General features: G+C 42.9%; 1 protein-coding gene across 4 annotated transcripts in view; it reads right to left on the reverse strand.

Moving 5' to 3' along the window:
• C2H8orf34 (chromosome 2 C8orf34 homolog) overlaps positions 1–21,719 on the reverse strand; it is a 352,576-nt gene extending 330,857 nt beyond the window's left edge. For 2 of the 4 annotated variants that reach the window (XM_043539522.1, XM_037892467.2), the window contains exon 1: positions 21,090–21,718. In XM_043539522.1, coding sequence (XP_043395457.1) covers positions 21,090–21,158 — 69 coding nt within the window. In that variant the 5' untranslated portion in view covers positions 21,159–21,718. Of the gene's footprint in view, positions 1–21,089 lie in introns of all 4 variants that reach the window. The other 2 variants (XM_043539523.1, XM_037892466.2) reach the window with 2 other exon arrangements.
• Positions 21,720–22,185: the final 466 nt, after the last annotated feature.

Here is a 22,185-nt window from a genome sequence, read left to right on the forward strand (position 1 = left end):
TTATGCATGAATGCTCAGCTGCTGATATTTTAAGGAAAAAAAATAATCAAGCCAATTATTCTGGGAAATAAAATAGCACATAAAATTATATAGACTTGGCAAACAGATACTATATGGGAAAATATGGCATGTCAAATATTGGTCCTATCAAATTTTAGTATTACCCTTTAATACACTGTATTCAGTTTCTGCTTATTTGCTAGCCTGTGGACAGCACATGAAGTAGTGCTTCCTACCTCTGATCTTTTGTCTCAAGCATGTACTAATTACTTCTGGCAAAAGAAATTTGCGTTCTTAAATTTCCTCCAGGTTCTTCATTCTATTTGTCACCTTTCTCCTTTCAAAGAGGTATGCTCTTTAACCATGATCTGTCACTGGAGTAGCGTTTAAGATAAAGCATGCTGCCTTCAACAGAACGGACTCAAATACCACCTCCTCTGGTGGAAGAATCAAAAAAGTAGGTGGATTCCTGGCTGTGCAATATTGCTAGAATCCTGTAATCTGTGGATATCCACTTTATGTCCATGGATCACGTTTGCAGACTGCAGATGGATGCAGATCCAAATTTTATATCTCGAGCCCTGCAAATCTACAGATATCTGCTTTATATCGGCGGATGCAGATATCCATGGACCATGTTTGTGGCTCGCAGCTCGGATGCGGATACAAATTTTGTATCTGTGCAGGGCTCTAAATATTGCTCCTCCTTCCCTGGACTCTGAGGGTCTGGGGATCCACATTGCACATGTTGTGCGAGGGAGTAGAGAGAACCATACAGAACATTCTATCCTGGGATAATACATTGCCCGATTTAAAACACACAAGGTATTAAACTGAAGAAGAGTTCTGTGCAAGCTTGAAACTTGTCTCTCTCAAGAACAAAAGTTGGTCCAATAAAAGATATTACTTCACACACCTTGTCTTGCAGGATATTCGGCAGATTCCCCATTCATGTTTTGGAATATGCCTCTGAGCAGATTCAGGGAATCAGGTGACAGCAAAGGTAGCTGAGACAGTAAAACTCTTTAAGGTATCCAGGTGAACAGGTTGGATTAGTAAAAGTTTGCTTGTCTATATTATTTGGAATCTCTCTCAAGCTCTGAGCGTACAGGCAGTTCCTTTGGGATAGCCATGAGATAGGCAGACACAGACACAGCGTCTTTCTTTCTGAAGAACATATCACACTAAACCTCTCTGTGTTTGACCTTTGACAGATGAGCTGATAACTGCTTCCTTGAAATCCACGCAGAGTTTGGAAAATCTACACGCATGGGGGTGGGACTGAACATCCTGATTTTCTGCAGGGGACATCTCCCACCCACCAGTGCCCCATCATGTGATGGAAACTCTATGAGGAAAACCAGCAAAGTTTCAGATTCGCTTTGTAAGGTGTTCCCAATTAGAATGAGGTTTGAACCAAGACGATCGGTGTGGCAATCCATGGCAGTGATTCATAGGACAAAAAGGAATGGAAAATATAAAAGGTAGTGGGGTGAGCTACAGCAGCAGGAAAGACAGAGAAATGCATGAAAAATGACAGATAAATTGGAAATGAAAGAAAGAACATGAAAAGCAAGAAAACAATGAAAATAAAACAAGACAAGACAGAGGGGGGAGAGGAAGAGAAAAGGCCAGTGAAAAGCAACGTAAGAAGAAATGAGAAAAATAGAGAACACTGAAAGAGAAAAACATGTGGAAAAGGAGAAAGAGGTAGGAAACTGATATAGAGAAGACAGGGAAATCAGAGAAAAGGAACCAGCCAGGAAAGAGAGCAGTTATTTTTCCATTGTGTTCTGGACACTGGTTCTTTTACTTGGTTGAATTTGTGAACAATTAAAAGTGCTTACTTAAGTCTAGCTGAATGACTAGAAACAAGAAAAATAACTACAAGATAGCCATGGAACAGAAAAAAGCTTTAGGAGATTACTCTTTACACTAGAGCTGAGCAAAAATGGGAATTTTCATGCCACAGGAAAGCCCAATAGTTCAACTTTTTTTTGTTTCGAAGTGGGACAAAAAGTTAAATATTGAAATTTTTGGAGGAACAAGTTCTAAAAAGTTTCTATTCAGAAACATTTCCTTTCAGCATTTTTTAAACATTTTTATATTCCCAAATCAAAATATTTCATTTTGGTTTGGTGAACTGACTTGACATTTAATTCTGAGTCAGTTCAACTTTAAACTGCAGCTCCCTGTAGTGCCTTATTGGAGTTGTAGTTCAGATGCCTGATGCTCCATTCCCTCGTATGGGCCAGGCTCCATGGGCAGACTACATCTTCCTGATGCACCCCTAGACATGTGACTCCCATGCTGCACCACACGGCTTGGACATGGGGGAGGACCAAGTTGCATCATGGGAGATATAATGCAGCCAAGGCGCTCAGCCAGAGGGCATGAGACACCTGGACTATAATTACCACAAGGCAATAAATCATCGTTGGGAAATGAGGTTTAATAATGAACTGATTTGAAACAAAAAAATGTTGGATCAGTTCAAAATATTTTAATTTGTATTAAACTGACCAAATGGGTTAAATCAATGGAAAAATTGGAAAGTTTCAATTTTGCAGAAACTGCATTTTATATGGACAAGTCATTTCAACCTGCTCTACTTTGTACCTTCTACCTAGGTTGAGTAGCAAGAATCCTACAGCAGAGTCACAACCCACCAAAACAGTAGAGTTTTAAGCCAGATGCAAACTTAAAATAGTCAAAGAACATTACAACACTTACAGAATCAGTGGAATTTAATAGGAAAAAGATGATCTGTAGTCCTCTATATTAGTAGTGGAGGCCAAATAGGGCACAAATTGAAATATGTTTCCCTAAATTTTATAGTAGGGTAGCTGGAAACTACATCAGAATCTGTAGTTGATGTAGCTGAAATGAAACCCAGAAGGTACAACTTTCAATATCTCCAAAACCCAAAAATACTACCAGTTTCACATTGATGGAAAGACCTTTGGAATAAAAGGAAACCATTTAAGATCATTTAACTTTCATGCAATAGGCCTGCCAGCTAACAGAAATAGAGGAACCTGATCTTACAAAACATACACCCACACACCAGAAGTGTACTGATTTTCACACTACCAGTTTCAAAAAGACAGAAACAGATAACCAAACTCAGACATGTGAGGTGGTGTAAATTTCACTCCCTTCACTCACCAGTGCATAAATGTAAAGTGAATCAAAGATGTTGTACCTTACATCCTAAGGAATCAGAAAAAGGTATAAGGTGTAAGTTAAAGTAGGAGTTGACCTACTTTAACTTCTACCATCTTATGCCTGCTAGTAGTTTCTTTTCCTTACCACAGTCCTCTCCTTGCTCCTTTAGACTCAAAGATGAAATCTTGGATTTCACCCAAAGCCTTTAGACTCAAACTTAGTGATTCTCAAAAGTTTTTGGCATGTGAGTCACTTTATTACCACTGGGACAACTCACATGAAGAAAGTCCCAGTGATACAAGTCACATGAGGAAAGTTACTCATATGCCTAAATCTTTGCAAGATCAACTTCTAAGTTCTTGTCTATACAAACAATTAGTGCACAGCAAGCTGTGGTGCAACCCTGCAGTAGCCTGACAGGCATTGTCTATGTGTATCCTGTTGCTGCACACTAAAAGTTCTTTAGTGCATGTTTCAAAGCAGGGTAGATCAAAGCACAATTGGGAACTTTTAGTGCATGGCAGCAGGGTCCACACAGACAGTGCACGGCAGGCTAGTGCAAAGTAGATGTATAGCCCAATTTGCCACCCACTAACAGTTTGTATAGACAACCCCTCAGTAGACAGCCTTAAAAAAAAACCACATATCTGCAATTTATACTAACAGCATGGTTGCAAACTTCACTGGGAAATATTTATATGCCAGCAATTGAGTTGCATAAATGCAACTTGAATGAAGGGATGTTGCATGACAGTTTTGTTAGGCCTTTATGAAGCCAACTGCAGAGGTTGCACAGGCTTAAGTGACACTTACCATAACAGGGCCACCCTGTAAAGCAGGTCTGAGATAATGGGAGAGCTAAATAAATATCAGCTTACATAAACTAGATGTACTTTCTATTTTATAAGTTATAGGTTAAACTAGGTTACATATAACTATAATATTAATACTATTAATATTTTATTAATCAAATATAATCAATATGCAATAATAAAATGAAAAACCTGTGAAAGCAGGGCTCTTTGTAATTAATATGTAAACTAAGAAGTGTGTATTTTCCTGAAAGCAAAAAATAAAAATGAAAAACAATCAAAATAATTATAAAAGGGGACATCAAAAAGCCCTCTAATGTTCATGTCACAAGGAATTTTTTTTTAAATCACTTCCAAGTCCAAACAAAACAACTTCAGTATTTAAACACAACAGGGTAGATTTTCAAAGGCGCAATTGCCCTTTGTGCTTTGAAAATCACCCCCAATGTAAATGTCATAGATTATTTAGTCAATATGCCCTCACTAAGCAACAAGGGAGACTAACTGGTCCAGGGACAAGCTATGTTTTAAAAAGATAAAAGGAACAGGTCCTTTAGAAAACTATACCCTGGAACATACAGCATTGTCCGATGCTTAAAAGGATATGGGCATAATATTACATAGAGCTTTTAAAAACATTTTTATTGACTGTTTTAGGAGCTAATTCACAAAAACATAAGCATGTGAGAAACTATGCATGCGAGTAGTCCCATGGGACTGTACTTAGAGACTGTAGTTACTGAGACACTTAATCCTTTCAGGATTAGGCCAGGTCAGTTCTTCATTGCAAAGAATTAAAGTTTTGTAAAGTGTTTTTTTGTTTGTTTGTTTTAAAATAAGAGCCAAGATGCTGCTGGTACTCCTTTTCTAATTTTTTTTTCCTGTTTTTTTTATTTTATTTTTTTAGAAAAAGCATGCAAGATACTGTACTGCTTTTTTACACAGAAAATAAGAAAAAAAAATGCTCATATTTTGAGCTTGCCAACCCTGACAATGATACTTTACAGTTTTCTGATGACTTGGATCTACATGGGCAGAACCTGAACATATGCAGAGCCCCATTGACTTCAGTGGAGCTCTTTGTGGGTGCAGATCTGCTTGTGTTAGGGTTGCCAACTTTCTAATTGCACAAAACCGAACACCCCTGCCCTGCCCTTTCCCCAAGGCCCTACCCCTTTCCACAGCCCTGCCCCTGCCCTGCCCCTTCCCCAAGGCCCTGTCCGCACTCACTCCATCCCCCTACCCTCACTCACTTTCACTGGGCTGGGGGCAGGTGGTTGGGGTGCAAGAGGGGGCTCCAGACTGGGGCCAAGGGTTTCGGAGCACAGGACAGGGCTCAGAGCTGGGACAGGAGGTTGGGGTGCAGGCTCTGCGGTGGGTCCAGGGATGAGTGGTTTGGAGTGCAGGAGGGGGCTCAGGGCTGGAGCAGGGGTTTGGGGTTTGGGAGGGGTTGAGGCTCCAGCTGGGAGTGTGCGCTATGGGATGGGGCCAGGGATGAGCGGTTCGGGGTGCAGAAGGCAGCTCAGGGCTGAGGCAGGGGGTTGGGGTGCAGACTCTGGCCTGGCAGTGCTTACCTTAGGCAGCTCCCAGTCAGTGGCACAGTGAGGCTAAGGCAGGCTACCTGCCTGCCCTAGCTTTGCGCAGCTCCCAGAAGTGGCTGCCATGTCTGGCCCCTGGGTCGAGGGGCCAGATGGATCTGCATGCTGCCTGCGCCCACAGGCGCCACCCCTGCAGCTCCCATTGGCCGCAGTTCCTGGATAATGGGAGCTGCGGAGCCAGCACTGAGGGGTAGAGGCAGTGTGCGGAGCTTCCCTGATCACCCCTCCACCTAGGGGCCACAAGGACATTCTGGCTGCTTCTGGGAGCTGCGCGGAGCCTGGACAGGCAGGGAGCCTGCATTAGCCCCGCTGCGCCGCCAACCGGATTTTTAATGGCCAGGTCAGAAGTGTTGACTGGAGCCACCAGGGTCCTTTTCGACCAGGCGTTCCAGTTGAAAACCAGACGCCTGGCAACCCTGGCTCACGTGGATCAAATTGCAGCCTCTAGACCTCTCCACATCCTAACCAGCCATTGTGGCAGACAAAATGGAAAGAAAATATCGCAAATGTTTGATACCACTTAAACTGATTGAATAACAGTATTTTCAAAACTTGACATGCCTCCTGTTCTTTTGTTCATGGTGGATAAAATCAGGGGTGGAAGTAAGGTGGTACGGGCTGGTACGGCGGTATGGGCTGGTACGGCATACCGGTAAAAAGTGGCCGCCGGTACCGGCCCTACCGCCTTAATTTAAAGCGGTGCTGCGGCAGCGCTTTAACGTTGCTGCCCCTTTCGCCCTCCTGCCCCCCCCCCCACCAGGCTGCCAACAGGAGGGGAGGCAAAAGGAGCAGCTGCCCCGGGGCTGGTGATTTAAAATGGCCCAGGGCTCTGGCTGCTGCTGTAGTAGTGGCAGTGGCAGCCAGAGCCCTGGGCCCTTTAAATCGCTGCTGGAGCCCTGGGCGGTGCGGGCCAGGCAGCGTGCAAGGGCTGGCTGGGGGACACTGACCCTTAGCCCCGCCCCTTATGCCCGAGACCCTGCCCTTCGGGGGGGTGGGGTGTGTGGAGCCAGCCCCTGTACCAGTAAGTTTTCAGTTTTACTTTCACCCCTGGATAAAATCGATGCTTCAAAAATATCAAATAAAAACAGATTTTTTTAAAAACTTACATTGGATGTTTTTTAATTTAAATTAAATATAGGTTTATTTTTAGAAAATAAACATTTAAAATTAAATTTGGAATTATGACAACCTATGTTAAGGCCAAAACTAATTATAATCTACTCAAATTGTTAAAATTAAATACAAAAATTATTAAGTAGTACATATTTGCTGTCAAGTTTTAAAGAAAGTCAAACCACTGAACTGCTGAAAGTCACTGGCTAAGCACTTGGATCCAGAGTCTGAAGTATTAAGCCAACTTTTGACAGCAGTAGCCTATTATTCAGGATCGGACAGAATATTTTCTTAATTTTAGTTTATTCAACTAGTTCAGTTCAAGAACTAATTAATTTAAAGTTAAGAAACCAATTGGAAGTTGAAAAGTTTGAAAAGCAGAAAATTTTGTTTTGCCTCTTCCAGTCTATGAATAAAAACTAAGTGTGAGAAGATGAGATCTACTAGTTCTAAAATATTAAAGGACATGGTGACCAGAACAATCAGCTCAATTCACTAACTACAGATAATATCTTCCTTTGTTTAATAAATCAGTTAGTTTTAAATGTAAAACATGTTTTGAGAAATCTTTTCTTATGTATCCAGCATATTTAAGGAAGTTTATTTAATAAACATAAATAAAAGGCTGTTTTTGTTCATTTAAATTGAATTTCCTTCCAAGTACAGCCTGCCACAAATCACAAGTAAAAAATTAATCATCATCTAGTAAATAAGAACTGCATTATTCACCATTTTCTAACATAATCAAAAAGTATAAATATTAAGGATCCGAATAAATGTAAGTTAAGCTATATAATTACATAAATAAACGTGTGTAGGAATAGTATATCCTCTTCATTGGCAAAAAGAAGCACCAAATTTAGCGTACAGGCTATATTTAGTTACAAAGGAACACATTTTAATGGTTAGCAACCAATGAGAATCACCTTTTATTTAGGAAAACAAGTAAAAAAGTACAAATGCAAAATATGATTAAAATCAAATATTTAAAGCAAGGTTTGCTGCTTGCTGATTTTAATCATGATTAAAATCAGTGATTTAAATTGCTTTGATTTAAACCAATCCACCCTGCAATAGTACCTAAAGGCCCAACTAAAAATCAGACTCCATTGTGGTAGGAACTGTACAAGCACATAGTAAGGGCAGAAGAGCGTGCAGTCTATGTAGACAAGACAGACAAGTGGTTTGGAAAGGAAAGAGAAGCACAGAGAAGTAGAGTGGCACGCTCAAGCCACACAGCAGGACATCAGCAGAGCCAGGAATAGAAGCCAGGTCTCCTGATTCTCAGTCCAGTGCTCTATCCAGTAGACATCTTTTGCTCCTTTTCCCCCCCCTCCTCAGTCTCCTTTTTAATTCCCTATGCTTTTCTTCAGTATTCCTCCAAACTAATTTTGAGTTCCTCCTTATTTTGGCTAACTCCTTCCTTCTAATCTTTTTTCCTATTATTGGGAATCAGAAGAAAAATGTTCTCTTGAGTTTCTTATTTGTTTCTGGTTCTCTTCCTCCCTTTGTTTACCTTTTCTTTCAGTATTTTTACTTCACAGCATAGAAAAATAATCTGTGTAAAAAGTTAACAGTGATAATTTTGTTTCTTTATTTGTTACCATGTTTCCTTTTCTTGGTGTCTCTTCTCTTTCCTTCGCACTGGTAAATCTCCTCTTCCTTACATTCTGTGTCTTATTCCCCAAATCTCTTTCCAATCTGTTCTCCTCTACATACTAGGCTGAACTGTCCCTTATAGGCACTACTATAAATTGGGTGCATTGCCCAAGCCAGAGCACAAGGAGACAACTTTGACCAGCAAAACACAGTACAGTACCTGCCAGGATTGCTTACCACAAAAGGGGTTTAAAACCCCTTAAGAAGGTGCAGCATGGTTCCCCATGGTCACTGATCCCTTCAGGATGACTAATGCTGTTTGACTTGTGCAGATCTTGTGCTCAAATGAGTACAAGGATTGGAATTGTTCTTGACCCTTGCATTGTGGCAGAGGAAGGAGAGAATCTTTGCACTTTCCCCCCTGCCTTGTACATCCACATCAAGCATGTCAAAATCTAGCTCTGTGTGTCATACTCCTCTACCAGTCTTTTCTTCCTCTTTTGACTCAAGATCTAGACTGATCCTCTCTCTCCTCTGACAGATTTGATCCCCAGGTTCCTCCTTCCCCACCCTACCCCCCTCAGAGCAGATTCCCCACCCTTGTCATAGAATCTGCCTCTTCAAATTTGTTTCTTCTACCCATCCATCCATGATTGCTTCCAGAGATTCTTCCCCTAAGATTGCTCCAGATGTCACACCACTCATCCCCAAGATCTTGCCACCAAGTTTCCCCCAGATTCAGTCACATATTATTGTCAACTTTTAGGAAGAATGCAGCTGATAACACAACAGGGCAGACCTGCCTGCATTAGTGCAGCAAAAATAAATAAATAATTTTTTTAAAGGAAAAAATCCTGTATGTAAATTTTAAAGTCCTACAGTGGGTTCATCACTCGACACAAACCCCTCAAAACCATCACCCCCACCACACACATACACACACCAACAGTTTTGCCAACCGCAAGTGTTACAAATAATCATGAGTCAGCCTTCACCAAAAAAATATTGGAATCATCACAGGTCGCCTTTTATCTGCCTTCTGGTTTTCTGAGCCTTTAGAGTACACTCAGTTCCAGCTTTTCTCAGCAACTATAAGGGCTAGAAAGTTACTTAAAAAAAGAAAGCTGGAATTTGGATGTAATCCCTTGACTCCAGGAGCTGGGCTTTAAGAAAAACACTAAACATCAGGAGACTTGCAAAAAAATCAAGAGTTTGCAACATTGCCTCAATCTTCACCCCATATTCCATCAATCCTCCCCTTCATCCTCACTGTATTAATGTGCCCCATTGTCACCCAAATCCATTAGTAGCCCATCCCAAGTTCTCAGTTCTCCCCACTGCCACTCACACAAACATTGGGCTGGACTCCTTGCTCAGTACATGTGGATCCAGTGGCTGCTTCTCCCTTCCTCAGACTTTCCTTCCCGTCAGGTGCCTACCTTGTCATATATTTCTCCCCCAGCTTCCTCTAGGTCTCATACTGGAGGAGAAGAGAAGAGGTGAAGGCAAGGAGGCAGCCTGATTGGCTGGTGGGGAAAGAGGGGAGGGAGTCTCAGAAACCAGACCAGTCTCAGAAACCAGAAGCCAGCCAAAAGCCAAACACCCAACAGGTAGCAGAGCTGGAAATTGAGCTTTTGGCCAAATGGCAGAGATTAGGTAGCTTTGGCACCATACAGCTTGCCCTCTCACTCCTGCTAAGAGACTGGAAGAAGCAGCCTGCAAAGCCACCAAAGAGGAAGAGAAAGTAAAACCATACATAATCATGTAATAGCAGTTAAGGCAGAAGATTGCAAGTAGCAGCAATTCTGTTTTATCACTGTTTGTCTTTTTCTCTTCACATAACAAATATAATACAAAGGAACTACATGGGCATGGTGGGGTCCAAATAACTGTTTACTGTATACACACAACATGCAACTCCTAGCTACATACTCACTACTATTCTAATGGCTTCTAAAATACAGAACACAGTGAGCACTACTGCAAGGCTCACAAGGGATTTAAAGAGATACTACCCTGTTTCCATACAATATAACTGCAAACCTCACTGAATTTGGAAGCTTTCTGGGTGATTTTTTTTTTTTGTAGTGGGGTGAGGAGGGTCATTTTTAAAATACAATTTTCATGATTGTCTAAATCCTGGAATGAAACTCTGGAATTTCTGTTCTTATATCAAATGCTTCAATTGCTTTCAATGAGTCTGAAAAAATAGATTACCCTCAGTAAAGATGGCCCACATTTCCCTTTCAGTCTACAGGGATACTAAGGCCTGGTCTACGCTGGGGGAGGAAGAAATTGATCTAAGTTACACAATTTCAGCTACGTGAATAACGTAGCTGAAGTTGACGTACTTAGATCTACTTACCATGGTGTCTTCACTGTGGTAAGTTGATAGCTGACGCTCCCCCATCAACTCTGCTTCTGCTTCTCACTCCGGTGGAGTACAGGGGGAATGGGAGAGAGCTCAGCGGTCAATTTATTGCGTCTCTTATCACGTCTAGACTAGACGCGATAAAATTGACCCCCACTGGATTGATCGCTGCCCATCAATCCAGCGGGTAATGGAGACAAGCCCCAAGAGAGCACAGCAACATGTGGGAGCAAGAGGAAACTGAGGGATGCAGAAAGGGAATCTGAGTGAGTGAAAGGGAAAATGGGGTGCAGAAGACTGTAGAGCAGTCGTTCTCAACTAGGGGTACATGTACCACTGGGGGTACTCAGAGGTCTTCTGGAGGTACATCAGCTCATCTAGATATTTGCCTAGTTTTACAACAGGCTACTAAAAAACACTAGTGAAGTCAGTACAAACTAAAATTTCATACAGACAAGAAGAATGTAAAAAAGATTTTCAGTAACAGTTTGCTGTGACACTTCTGTATTTTTATATCTGATTTTGTAAGCACATAGTTTTTAAGTGAAGTGAAACTTGGGGATACGCAAGACAAATCTGACTCCTGAAAGGGGCACAGTAGTCTGGAAAGGTTGAGAGCCACTGCTTTAAAGGAGCTGGAAAAGTGGGAGCAAAGAAATTTGGAGACTGTGCGGGAAAAGCAAGGAAAAATATGGGTGTTACTGGGGGAATGAGGATTAACAAATTTAGATTGATGTTGTCGGGCTTAAATCGGTATTTTCTGAAGTGTTTTCAGCTCATCAGTTGAAAGGTGCTATATAAAAATAAAGTACTAATACATATTAATAGTTATACAAGCACTGGCCTGTAGAAAGATTCAGTCTGACAATTTAAAAATATGTTTTTCACTGCTTCCAAAAAAACTACAACATATCCATGTGTTATGAGAGTCACTGAAAGCCCCAACGATGGGCAAATGAACTTATTCAAACATGCCCACAAGCCTAAAACCCTCACTTTGTTTCAGTAGTTGTGAATTCTGTATGTTCAATATTTATTATGAACTAGCTGTGCTTCCTGCAATACAAACAAAAAGTTAACCTCACCTGTGAATATTCTTGTTAATATAACAAAAAGATATCTTGTAACGTTCGTTTTAGGTGAGGCTTAAATTTTGCTGTGCTACCCTTCACACAGACACAGCTTGAAATGCAATTTACAATTCTTCATTTGGGTCAAGAAGCTATTTGAAAATTACACTTTCAAATCAAAGTCAGCATCAGATATAAAACATTATGGGTAAATTTGTAGAAGCTACCTAAAAGGAGTAAGAGCAATGCTTTCAGTAATGTCAAACATTTTTAACAAAAAGGAGGTTTTGTCCTTAATTTCTTTTTTCAGACTTGTTGGGTTTTTTCTTAAAAATACCTAGCTAAGGTTTTTAATATAAAAAAGCAACCCTACAAATATGTACGGAATGCTGCAAACAGCAGAGGGCATTCTACTTCTAAATTATTTTAATACACCTTTCCCACCTTGTTTTAGCCCCCCTGAAGTTGCACTACCTGGTTCCTGTTCCACTGTGATCCAAGCTACCAGGGGAGCCCACAGAAGCACGGTAATAGAAAAATTTATTATCTCGTTTATGACTTTTGAGGAATGTCTCTTTTCATTATGTATCAGTCAGGATGTATAGATCTGCACTACTGAGGCACACACATGTTCTTTTCTGGACCTGCACTATATCTCAAATATTCAGGGCCAAAAATCTTTAAAAATGACTACTTAAACTGTGCCAATAAAAACTGTGTATGCACCCACTGTGCAAAGAAAACCCACACTTACACATGCAAATAGGCAGTTAAGCACATGCAGTGTGGCCCATCTGCACACATAATTACCCTGATTCAAGAGAGCAAATATGGAGTTTGCACAAGTTCAATTACCTGATTGTTCATTCATCCATACATATTTTTACCTAAGGCTGGAGAGTGTACAACTTCAGCAAAGGTGTATGAAAATTTAGCTCTCAGTCAGAGCCAGATTCTGCCTGATCTTTACATGGGTGCGTAATGGAAACAGTATGCAAAGAACCATCTCCTGCACCCTACCAGGTGCAGTCTGTGTAAGTGTGAGGCATAATTGCAGTCCCAGTGAAGGAAATGTTCCATCTCTACTCCACGGGGGGCACCTAGTGTCCCCAAAGGAAGTGTACTAGTGGTCCCACTCCTCCATATGCATTGGGGTTTAGGAAGACATTCCCTAAGGCGGTGAGTTTTCACCTCATACTTTACACTGGCAGCATAATGTAGTTCTAAATAATAAGAGTGTATAGAAGCGTGGGAGTCACATTTTCAAAATTATACCTGACAGCGTATGTTTCTGCAAACTCAGAAGCCTGCACGCAAGTCTGAATACTCCCACATGTAGTCTCTTCACACCCGAAAATGAAGTTCCAGTTGATTTCAGTTGGATTTCTTGGTGCTCAGCACTCGGGAAAAATCAGTTTGGGCACTCAAAAACTGAGGCACCCAAAATGTGTGGACTCTGTTGAAGATATGGGCCTAAGCTAATAGAGGACTGGACTGGCAACCCTTTCACACATAAGTGATCATCGTCCATGTAAATAGTCCTACTGATTTCAATGGGGCTACCCTATCTATGAGTAGCTTTTACTCTTGCAGGTATAAAGATACTAAGATCAGGGCCCTAGGATAGTCCCCATTAATAATCAATACATATAAATGTATCCCAGAAGAGGGCTAGACATACATAGCAGAAACAAAATCCAAGAGGTATATTAGATAGGATAAAAGTGTATAGGATATAAACCTTCAAGTTTCAGCATACAAGCCAACCACAAATTGTGTGAGGATAAGAAAACACTGTCCCCTGGAGTATAGTAGTCCATCATAAAGGTTTTTCACCTTCCTATGGACACGTCTGGTACTCTAACTACTCTCAGAAAGGGAATACCAAGCTAGATCAATTACGCTGGTCTGATCCAGTATGATAAATCCGACGAATGCTGCAATCTAAAATTCTGCCTGTGAAATATGAGTACTGAAAGAACTTTGTCTTTCTAGGGCTCCACCTAGCTGTCTGAAACAACATTTCTCAGTCTAATATTCACATGACCCAGAATTCACTACCTTTCATCCCAGGAACAGAATATGTCTGGATAGCCGAAAAATTGAAACAGAAATAAATGATAATTCTGAACAGCCTAGACAGAAGCATCTCTATGAGACTATTATACCAGTATGATTTTTATATCCTGAAAGTTGCACTCTAACTTTTGATAGTATACAATGACAGCTGAGATACTTAAGTTGACAGCCCCTGGATTTGTACATTTAAGGACTAAGGGCATAACATTCTCAGAAGATGACCAACAACTCTGGAATTCACTCCAGCCTTAGGCCAACAAAGGGAGCAGGCATGGTATAATAGCTGTTCAACGAATAACAATATTCAGAGGGGTAGATTCAGGTTTAGGGTTATCTGAGATTTAGCAAGACAATTATTTTGGTTCTCTTAACCAATGGTGGTTGGCTGATTATTTGCGGTTTTTAATGTAAATGTGTCTAGTGATTGTCTGTTCTATAAATGGTGGCGGGGGAGTCTAAAAGTAAACTTAGTGAATTCAAATACACTGTATCTAAAAATAAATAAATAAAAAAATATGTTTCTGCTTGGAGGTAAAGTAATATATAAAATACACTTATAAATGTTAAGATCATTTTATGATTCTGTAAATAATTCTTTTTAAGGTGTCATACATAATTTGTCTGATACACACAGTGGATTGAAATAACCATTGATATTATGTTTTTCAACTAGTCCTTCTGAGACCAAAAGAAAAATTAAAACTAACAACAAAGCTTGACTGCGTAATTAGAACACACATCAAACAAGTTCCCTCAACAGCTTTGATAAGAAAAATGTAGTTTTGCACATGTGTTACTAAAAGCATATTTTAAAAAGAGACTGAAAAATATTTGTTTTTCAGAGGCTAGAAATTTAATTATGGACAAGTTTAGTTAACTGTAGGCAAAGTGAGCCTAATGTTGCAACCCTTTGTTCAGGCAAAACTGTCCCTGAAGTCAACTTAAGACAAAAAATTCCACTATTGCTTTATAAGAGAGCAATCAGAGCCCAGATCTTAGGTATAGTCATTTAATAAATAAATAAATAAAATAAATAAATAAATATATAAATAAATAAAAACCTAGTTCAAGGAATTAACCATTTTCTGGTTTGCATAACAATGTACAGATTAGTTTTTCAACACTTAACCAAACACTTAATTCTATACATCAGAAAATCTTCAAATCACTATATATGTCTCAGAACTGTTATAGGTCTGCCGCAATCTCTTTTTAAAGGACTGTTTCTGTTCCTTTTCAGGTTAATAGCTAAATGCCCAATTACTTCAATATTTGAAAGTAGATAAAGGGAATTTGGATGCAGGCCTCTGAAATGAGCAGGAATCAGGCTAACTCTCGCTTTAATAACTCGAGATTTGTAGAAGCTGGGATAGTGCGAAGCGAGTGGAAAACAACTGTGAAAGAGGCTGTTGTGACCTTGTATTAGATAAGAATAGAATACAGACTATAAGAGAAATGGTAAGAAAAATAAGATATCATGAAGGAATATGTATAAACAATATGCAGTTGTTGCTTATTATTGTCTGTAATAAAGGTATAAATACTTGCTCTAATTGTTTATCTGGGTGAGACCTGCCTAGGTGGGGGAAACCCTGTGTCCTAGTGCACTTTCTCCCTCTGTGCAATTGCTTGAGATAATAAAGTGTATCCGATTTGCTGCACCCAACCTGAGAGTGAGAACTGTGTTTTTCTCCGACAAATAGGAGCAGTTTGATCCTAAAAGAGTAATGTCCTGGTTTCCGAGTGTTCAAAGGAGCTTGACTTTATTAGGATTATTAGCATGAGTGAGAACTACTTGCATGAGAAAGGAACTTTAGAATTGGGTCCTGGGAATTCAGAGTGACTCAATACTTCAGTTGGAGAGAAATAAGTGGGTACAGATTTAGAATATTATTTCCTGGCCAGCTTTATACACAATATATACACAGGTCCTATTCACACTGTGAAGCTTCACTTTTTTTTTTCCCCAGAAACAATTCCACATTCAAAATTCCTGTTAAACAGAGTCTGAGGGCATATCTACATTGCAGTGTAAGCCCAGGTTTCTAACTCAGGCTCAAGCCTAACCCCCTTCTGTCTACACACAAATTGTGCTAACCCAAGGCTCAAACTCAAGGTCTCACATTACCGGGGAGGAGGTCCGAGCCTGAGACAATCCAGGCCCAAGGGTTCAGGTGCTGTTGTTTTGTGGTGTAGACGCAGCCCCACAGGACTTATGCTCTGGGAGTCCACCAAGAGTATTCCACAATCTACCAGCAGACTTTTTTTGGCCTCTGGACAGTCAAGTTTGGTGGACAGCCAAGTTTTCCCACATTAATCTGCATTTAGTGTGTAGGTGCTAGGTAGCGTAAGGGCCTGTGATATCCTGGAGGTCAGAGTAGATGATCCGGCAGTCCCTTCTCGCTTTAAACTCTATGACTCAATATATCACAGAGTTGTCAACAGGACAACAAGAAAAATTTGAGATATGGCTCGCATAATGCTGTATGGATGCTGGAGCCCCAGGTTGGGACCCAAGGTTCAACAATTCCTAACCTGGGATTACAAATAAGTGTAGGTGCTCAAGACCTAGGTTAACAAACCCAGGGTTTGCTAGCTTGGGCTTCCATTGCAGTGTAGAGATACCCTTTGTTTAAATCCCAATACATACATACATACTCTCACCAACGGCTGTATATAACACCCCTGCCACAACCAAGCCACAATCATAGCTGCACACTCTTGAGCATGATTTTAGCTAAGTGGAGCTGGGTGTTGCCCTTTGCAGCAGGATGCCTGGAGTTTTGTATTGACCATCCTGTTGACAGGGGTTGGAGATTCTAATTGATTCCCGCGGACTCACTGTGGCAAGGATGGCTCATTAACTCTACTGTGGAGATAAGGAAGGTACAAGTAGCCTTCTCGGGAGAGGTATCTAGAACTGAAATTTTAGCAAGGGGTAATACTCTCAAACATTTTCCACTTCAGTTATTATACCTGTGTCATTCAAGTGAAATATTCCATCCCCCTGAAAACATTGGGACAACATATAATTGTTACAATATAAAGATTTCCCAAACAACTGCAACTTTACTGATCCCCATGTACACCATGTGTTGCTATTGTTGAAGTTGAATTCCATAAGAGCTGGTGTTCAAATCTGGCCACAACTAGTACAGTACAATAGGGAGAATAATGGACAGAAATGGAGGCAACAAGTACAGGCTAACACAGGACAGAAAGGAGGACAGTTACACTGTCATACACAAAACTGTCAGTAATTGGCACCTTTGGCAGGACAAACCATGCACTGACCAACAGCTTCAACCACCCAGACTAACATGCAAGGGAACTACTGGTCATAAAAACATATGGTTTGGCATTTCAGACATCAGCTTGTTATGCCAGTACGATTGCATCTGGAGTTCAAAATCCTGTTTTCTACAGCGTACTGCTCATTTACGTACATAGATGGACAAGTTTCTGTTTATCCTCTGCCATCCCTGGCTTTCCTCACTTCAATTCACTGTTTCTCTGCCCATTCCTTGTGGCATCCTTCCATTCGCTCACTATTAAATCAGCAATACTTAGGCACTTCCTTAAAGCTTCTGCCTTGAACCATATATAGTGACAATAATAGCCATGACCTGCTGACCAAATATAACCTTTACTGAGCTCCATCTAACTTCACCCTATACTGGCTGGGCACCAGGGAGATTGTACACATTGCAAAGGACAACTGTCCTTGCCAATTGGTGACTAATAAGAATCAGGAATGGAAATGGGATAAAGAACCCAAAAATAACGTGAAGAGGATTTTACCCACCTTTCACTGAAACCCAAGTATCTGTTTCATTTTATACTATGGCAAAACTTGTTAGGCATGACAAGCTATAAAATATTATTCAATTTAACTGATTAGGAACACAATGTACACACAATCTACTATATCCTTCTATATAACAACACACGTAGTTCCATTATTAGCTTGATCCTGTGGTCTTTGATTAAGACAAATTCCCACTGACTTCAAAGGTGCTTTCCTTGACTAAGGATGTCAGGATCAAACTAGGAAAAATTGACATTTCCACTGAGTAAAGTCTGGTGAAGAGCAACAAAAATGATTAAAAGTCTAGAAAACATGACCTCTGAGGGAAGATTGAAAAAAAAAATGGGGCTTGTTCAGTCTGGAGAAGAGAAGACTGAGGGGGGATATGATAACAGTTTTTGAGTACATAAACGGTTGTTACAAGGATGGGCGAGAGAAACTATTCTTGTTAACCTCCCAGGATAGGACAAAAAGAAATGGGCTTAAATTGCAGCAAGGGTGGTTTAGGTTGGACATTAGGAAAAACTTCCTAACTGTCAGGGTGGTTAAGTACTGTAATAAATTGCCTAGGAAGGTTTTTGAATCTCTGTCATTAGAGATTTTTAAGAACAAGTTAGACAAACACCTGTCAGGGATGGTCGATATCTTGATGTGTATATATCTTGAAATGAAAAGCTAAACTTTTATTTCCCTCTCATGAAGAGGAAAGAAACATCCCTCTTAGACAGTCCGTAAATGTTGGAGGAAGATCCTGCCTTGAGTGCAGGGGACTGGCTAGACCTCTCAAGATCCCTTCAAGTCCTAGATTCTACGAAATTCACATCACCCACATAAAACAGAAGCAGCCAGGCTTTATCTGGGTGAAGTGGCAGGAGACTCTTTGCATAAAAAGGCACACACTTATTTTATGGACTAGAAAAGCAACTACAGGGCCCTTGCATCCTTTCTATGGATCCAATAACTCCCTTCCTGACACCAGTTCCCAATACTGGCCTAAGTGGAGTTGGTACAGAGACTCCTCAATGGTATGTTGGGAGGTATTGATGGCTTATCCACCTATAACTGCTGCATAGGTAATCTGCAAGGCTTAAGTCAAGGGTGGACAAACTTTTTGGCCCGAGGGCCACATTGGAGTTGCAAAACTGTATGGAGGGCCAGGTAAGGAAGGCTGTATCTCCCCAAACAGCCTGGCCCCTGCTCCCTATCCACTCCCTCCCACTTCCCACCCCGACTGCCCCCCTCAGAATCCCCCACCCATCCAACCGCCCCTGCTCCTTGTCCCCTGACTGCCCCCTCCCAGGATTCCCCTGCCCCTAATCACCCACCGGGACCCCACCCCCATCCACCACCCCCGCTCCCTGTCCCCTGACTGCCCAAACACCTATCCACACCCCCGCCCCCTGACAGGCCCCCCTGGACTCCCACGCCTAATCCAATGCCCACCGTTCCTCATCCCCTGACTGCCCCCCCCCAGAACCCCCACCCCATCCAACTGCCCCCTGTTCCCTGACTTCCCTCCAGAACCCCCCGCTCCCCGCCCCCATACCATGCTAGTGCCAGCTGCGCTGCCCGGGAGGAACAGCGGGCCAGAGAGCTGGCGGCACGGTGGCATGGGAGTGGGGACAGCAGAGGAGGGACCAGGGGATAGCCTCCCTGGCCAGGAGCTCAGGGTCTGGACAGGATGGTCCCGTGGGCTGGATGTGGCCTGAAGTTTGCCCACCTCTGGCTTAAGTGGTGTGCAGGGCCTTGCACAGGAGCTCTGCATCAAGATGAATTTCATCCAAAAGTGTAACTCTAATAATATACAAGGTATCAAAACAGGTTCAACCTCTTGCAGTTTTTTCCCCCAGTCCTTAAAAATTAATACATCCTACTAATTCTTAATAATAGAAATGAGCATCTTATAGTATCGTGAAACTTGGTTAAGAGAAATTGGCTATATTGAACAAGTTGATATTGGGTCAGGTGTTTTGGTTTTTTTTATTTTAGTGTATAAAAGGCAGGTCTGTTAGTGAAAAGTCAAAAGAGAAGACAAATTAGTCATTGTTTTCATTATAGTTGCCAAGCAACCATGTTTATAAAAATCTAACATTTCATTAACATCAAAAAGGGGAAACTTTTGTGTGTGCTGATTTTGATAAAAATCTAGAAATACCAAAATTGGTCTATTCCTTGGTATCTACTTTGAATTTTAAAAGAGAGTTTTTATTGCAGATTTGAAGAATGAAAATATCCACTTCCTTGAATCTGAACCAAGGTATTCTGTCATAACAGCCTTAGTCCATGTAAGATAAAACACCTGACCCTTATCAACTTGTTTTCTAACAAAATTTGAATCTGTTTTTTATTGCAGTTTGAAGATGCCTCCTAACATGGAGAAACACAATTCACCAAACTGTTATTTTCCAGGTAAGTAATAGGTGAATTCCCACTAATAGGTGAATCAGATGTAATAAGATTGGTAAAGTATAAGGAAAATAATGAAAAACAGATTATGTCTCACAATAGTACTATATATGATCATACACACACTTAGGTTTTGTAGATCTTGTTCATATTAAAGAAAACCTAGCAAAATACTGTATGTAGCCTGTGGCCAAGTGTTTTATTGCAAATACAGATGTAAAATACATCATGTCTCCGGGTGCTGGAGCAATTTGTATAGTGAGGATGCTGAGAGCCATTGAACCGAACTGTAAAGGCTGTACATGATGGAATCCACTTCAAGCCTGGGGGTGCAGCAGCACCGATGTCATTTCTTACAGATTTTCAGTAGGAGTAGGCAGATTTGCTATTATGTTCCCAGCCCAGTGCGGTGATTTCCCTGTAAATACACATTCATTTCTCGCTATGTTGAATTTCTTTCTAAGCAATCAGAAGGAGTTGTTCCATTCTCCTGCCTCCCATAGCCTCTATGTTTCGCCCTGAAGCACAGGGACGCCCAGGGAAGTATTCCCATGTGGCGGCTGTGTGTGTGTGAGCACAGGTCGCGCTGCCCAGCGAGCCTTCGGGAGCCCTTCCCAGCGCTCCCATGGAAATGACAGGGACGCCTCTCAGGCCGGGCGGGGCAAAGTCACTCGCTCTCCCCTCGCCCTAGCAACGCGCGGGACGCTTCCCCGCTCCCTTCACACACAGACCAGGGCGGCTGCCCACGCTGCTCTCCTCACTCGCGCCCCAAGGGCTGCGGAACCCGGCGGGCTTCCCCCGGCTGGGGCCAAGCTGGGGGCGTGCGCTCTGCGTGCGGGGGGAATCCCTGCGCGTGAGGCGGCGCGTGTCTGGGAGAGCAGGGCCAGGGCGGGTGAGGGTGCAGGTGCGCGGCCGGGGGACAAGGCGCGCGCCTGCAGCCCGTGGAATCGCGTGACGTTTCACTGGGGGGGGGGGGGGTCACACACTAGCTCGCACCTGCCGTGCCCCGGCAGCCCAACCCCACCCCCCGCCCCCGCTCCGGTCGCCGGGGCCGCCCCGCCTCACCTCGAACAGGGGCCCGATCCTGTTCCGCTCCAGGTAGGCTTGGATCCTGGTTTGCTGGTGCGCCGCCATCAGGAGCCGAGCTGCCGCGGCGGGGGCCCGGCTCACTCTCCCGCAGGCGCGGGGCTCTCCGGCGGCGGGAGCGGGCAGGGCCCCCGCAGGGGGAGACGAAAGCCCAAGTCCCAGGGACGGAGCCAACTCAGGCAACTGGGGCTCGCCAGCGCCGGGCGGGGCGGGGGTGCCCTCAGGCAGCTGCGGAGGCGAGGCACTGGGCAGAGCGGGGCCGGCGGGAGGAGACGGGAGCGGCGCGGGCGGGTGTCTGGGTCGGCTCCTTGGTTACCGGAGCAGCCGCTCAGCTTCCCCGGCCACCGCGCTCGCCTCGCCCAGCTGCCTCCCTACGGGCAGCGCAGCCCGCGGCCGGGCCGGTGCTGCGCCCCCAGCGCCGCTGGCTGCGCGGGGGCGGGCTGGCTCTTCGGCGGCCGCTCGCACATACGGGACCAAAGCCGGCAGCCTCCCGCCAGATCGGCAGCGACCCGGCTCCGCGCCGGGCTCCCCCGCTGTCAGCGCCTCGCTGCTAGCGCGACACACGGTAACACGCCTCCCCCGCTGGCTGAAGTTTCCTGGCGAGCTCAGGGAAACTGACTGTCATCGGCCACGGTTAATATCCAGGCGAGGTAACGTGGGGGTGGGGGCTGTACGGACAAGCCTCACACCCCTCATTTGCATATTGATTGAAAAGGAACGGATCAAACTCTAGTAAATGATTTGTTTGGCACATGCGGCATGGTGGGGGTGCTGGGTGTATCCAATTCTTCCCCTTCCTCCCTGGTTTTATTCTGCCTCAAATTATTTTCTTTGTAATGATGAAGTTTCTAGCTGTCTATGTGCTGAGGGCACTGCTCATCGTAATAAAACAATGTAAAATACATATAGACCTTTCCCTTCTATCAGTACCTGGACCCCAGCAACCAAGGGCCCTCATCCAAATCCCATTAATGTCAACATAAAATTCACCTGGTTTTAGAGGAAGCTGGATTACGGTCGAAACCAAGAGAACAGTACTTATTCTTTCTGCACTTCAGGCAATTATCTCTTCACT

This window comes from Chelonia mydas, chromosome 2 (genome assembly GCF_015237465.2).
Source record: "Chelonia mydas isolate rCheMyd1 chromosome 2, rCheMyd1.pri.v2, whole genome shotgun sequence".
Lineage (NCBI taxonomy): Eukaryota > Metazoa > Chordata > Testudines > Cheloniidae > Chelonia > Chelonia mydas.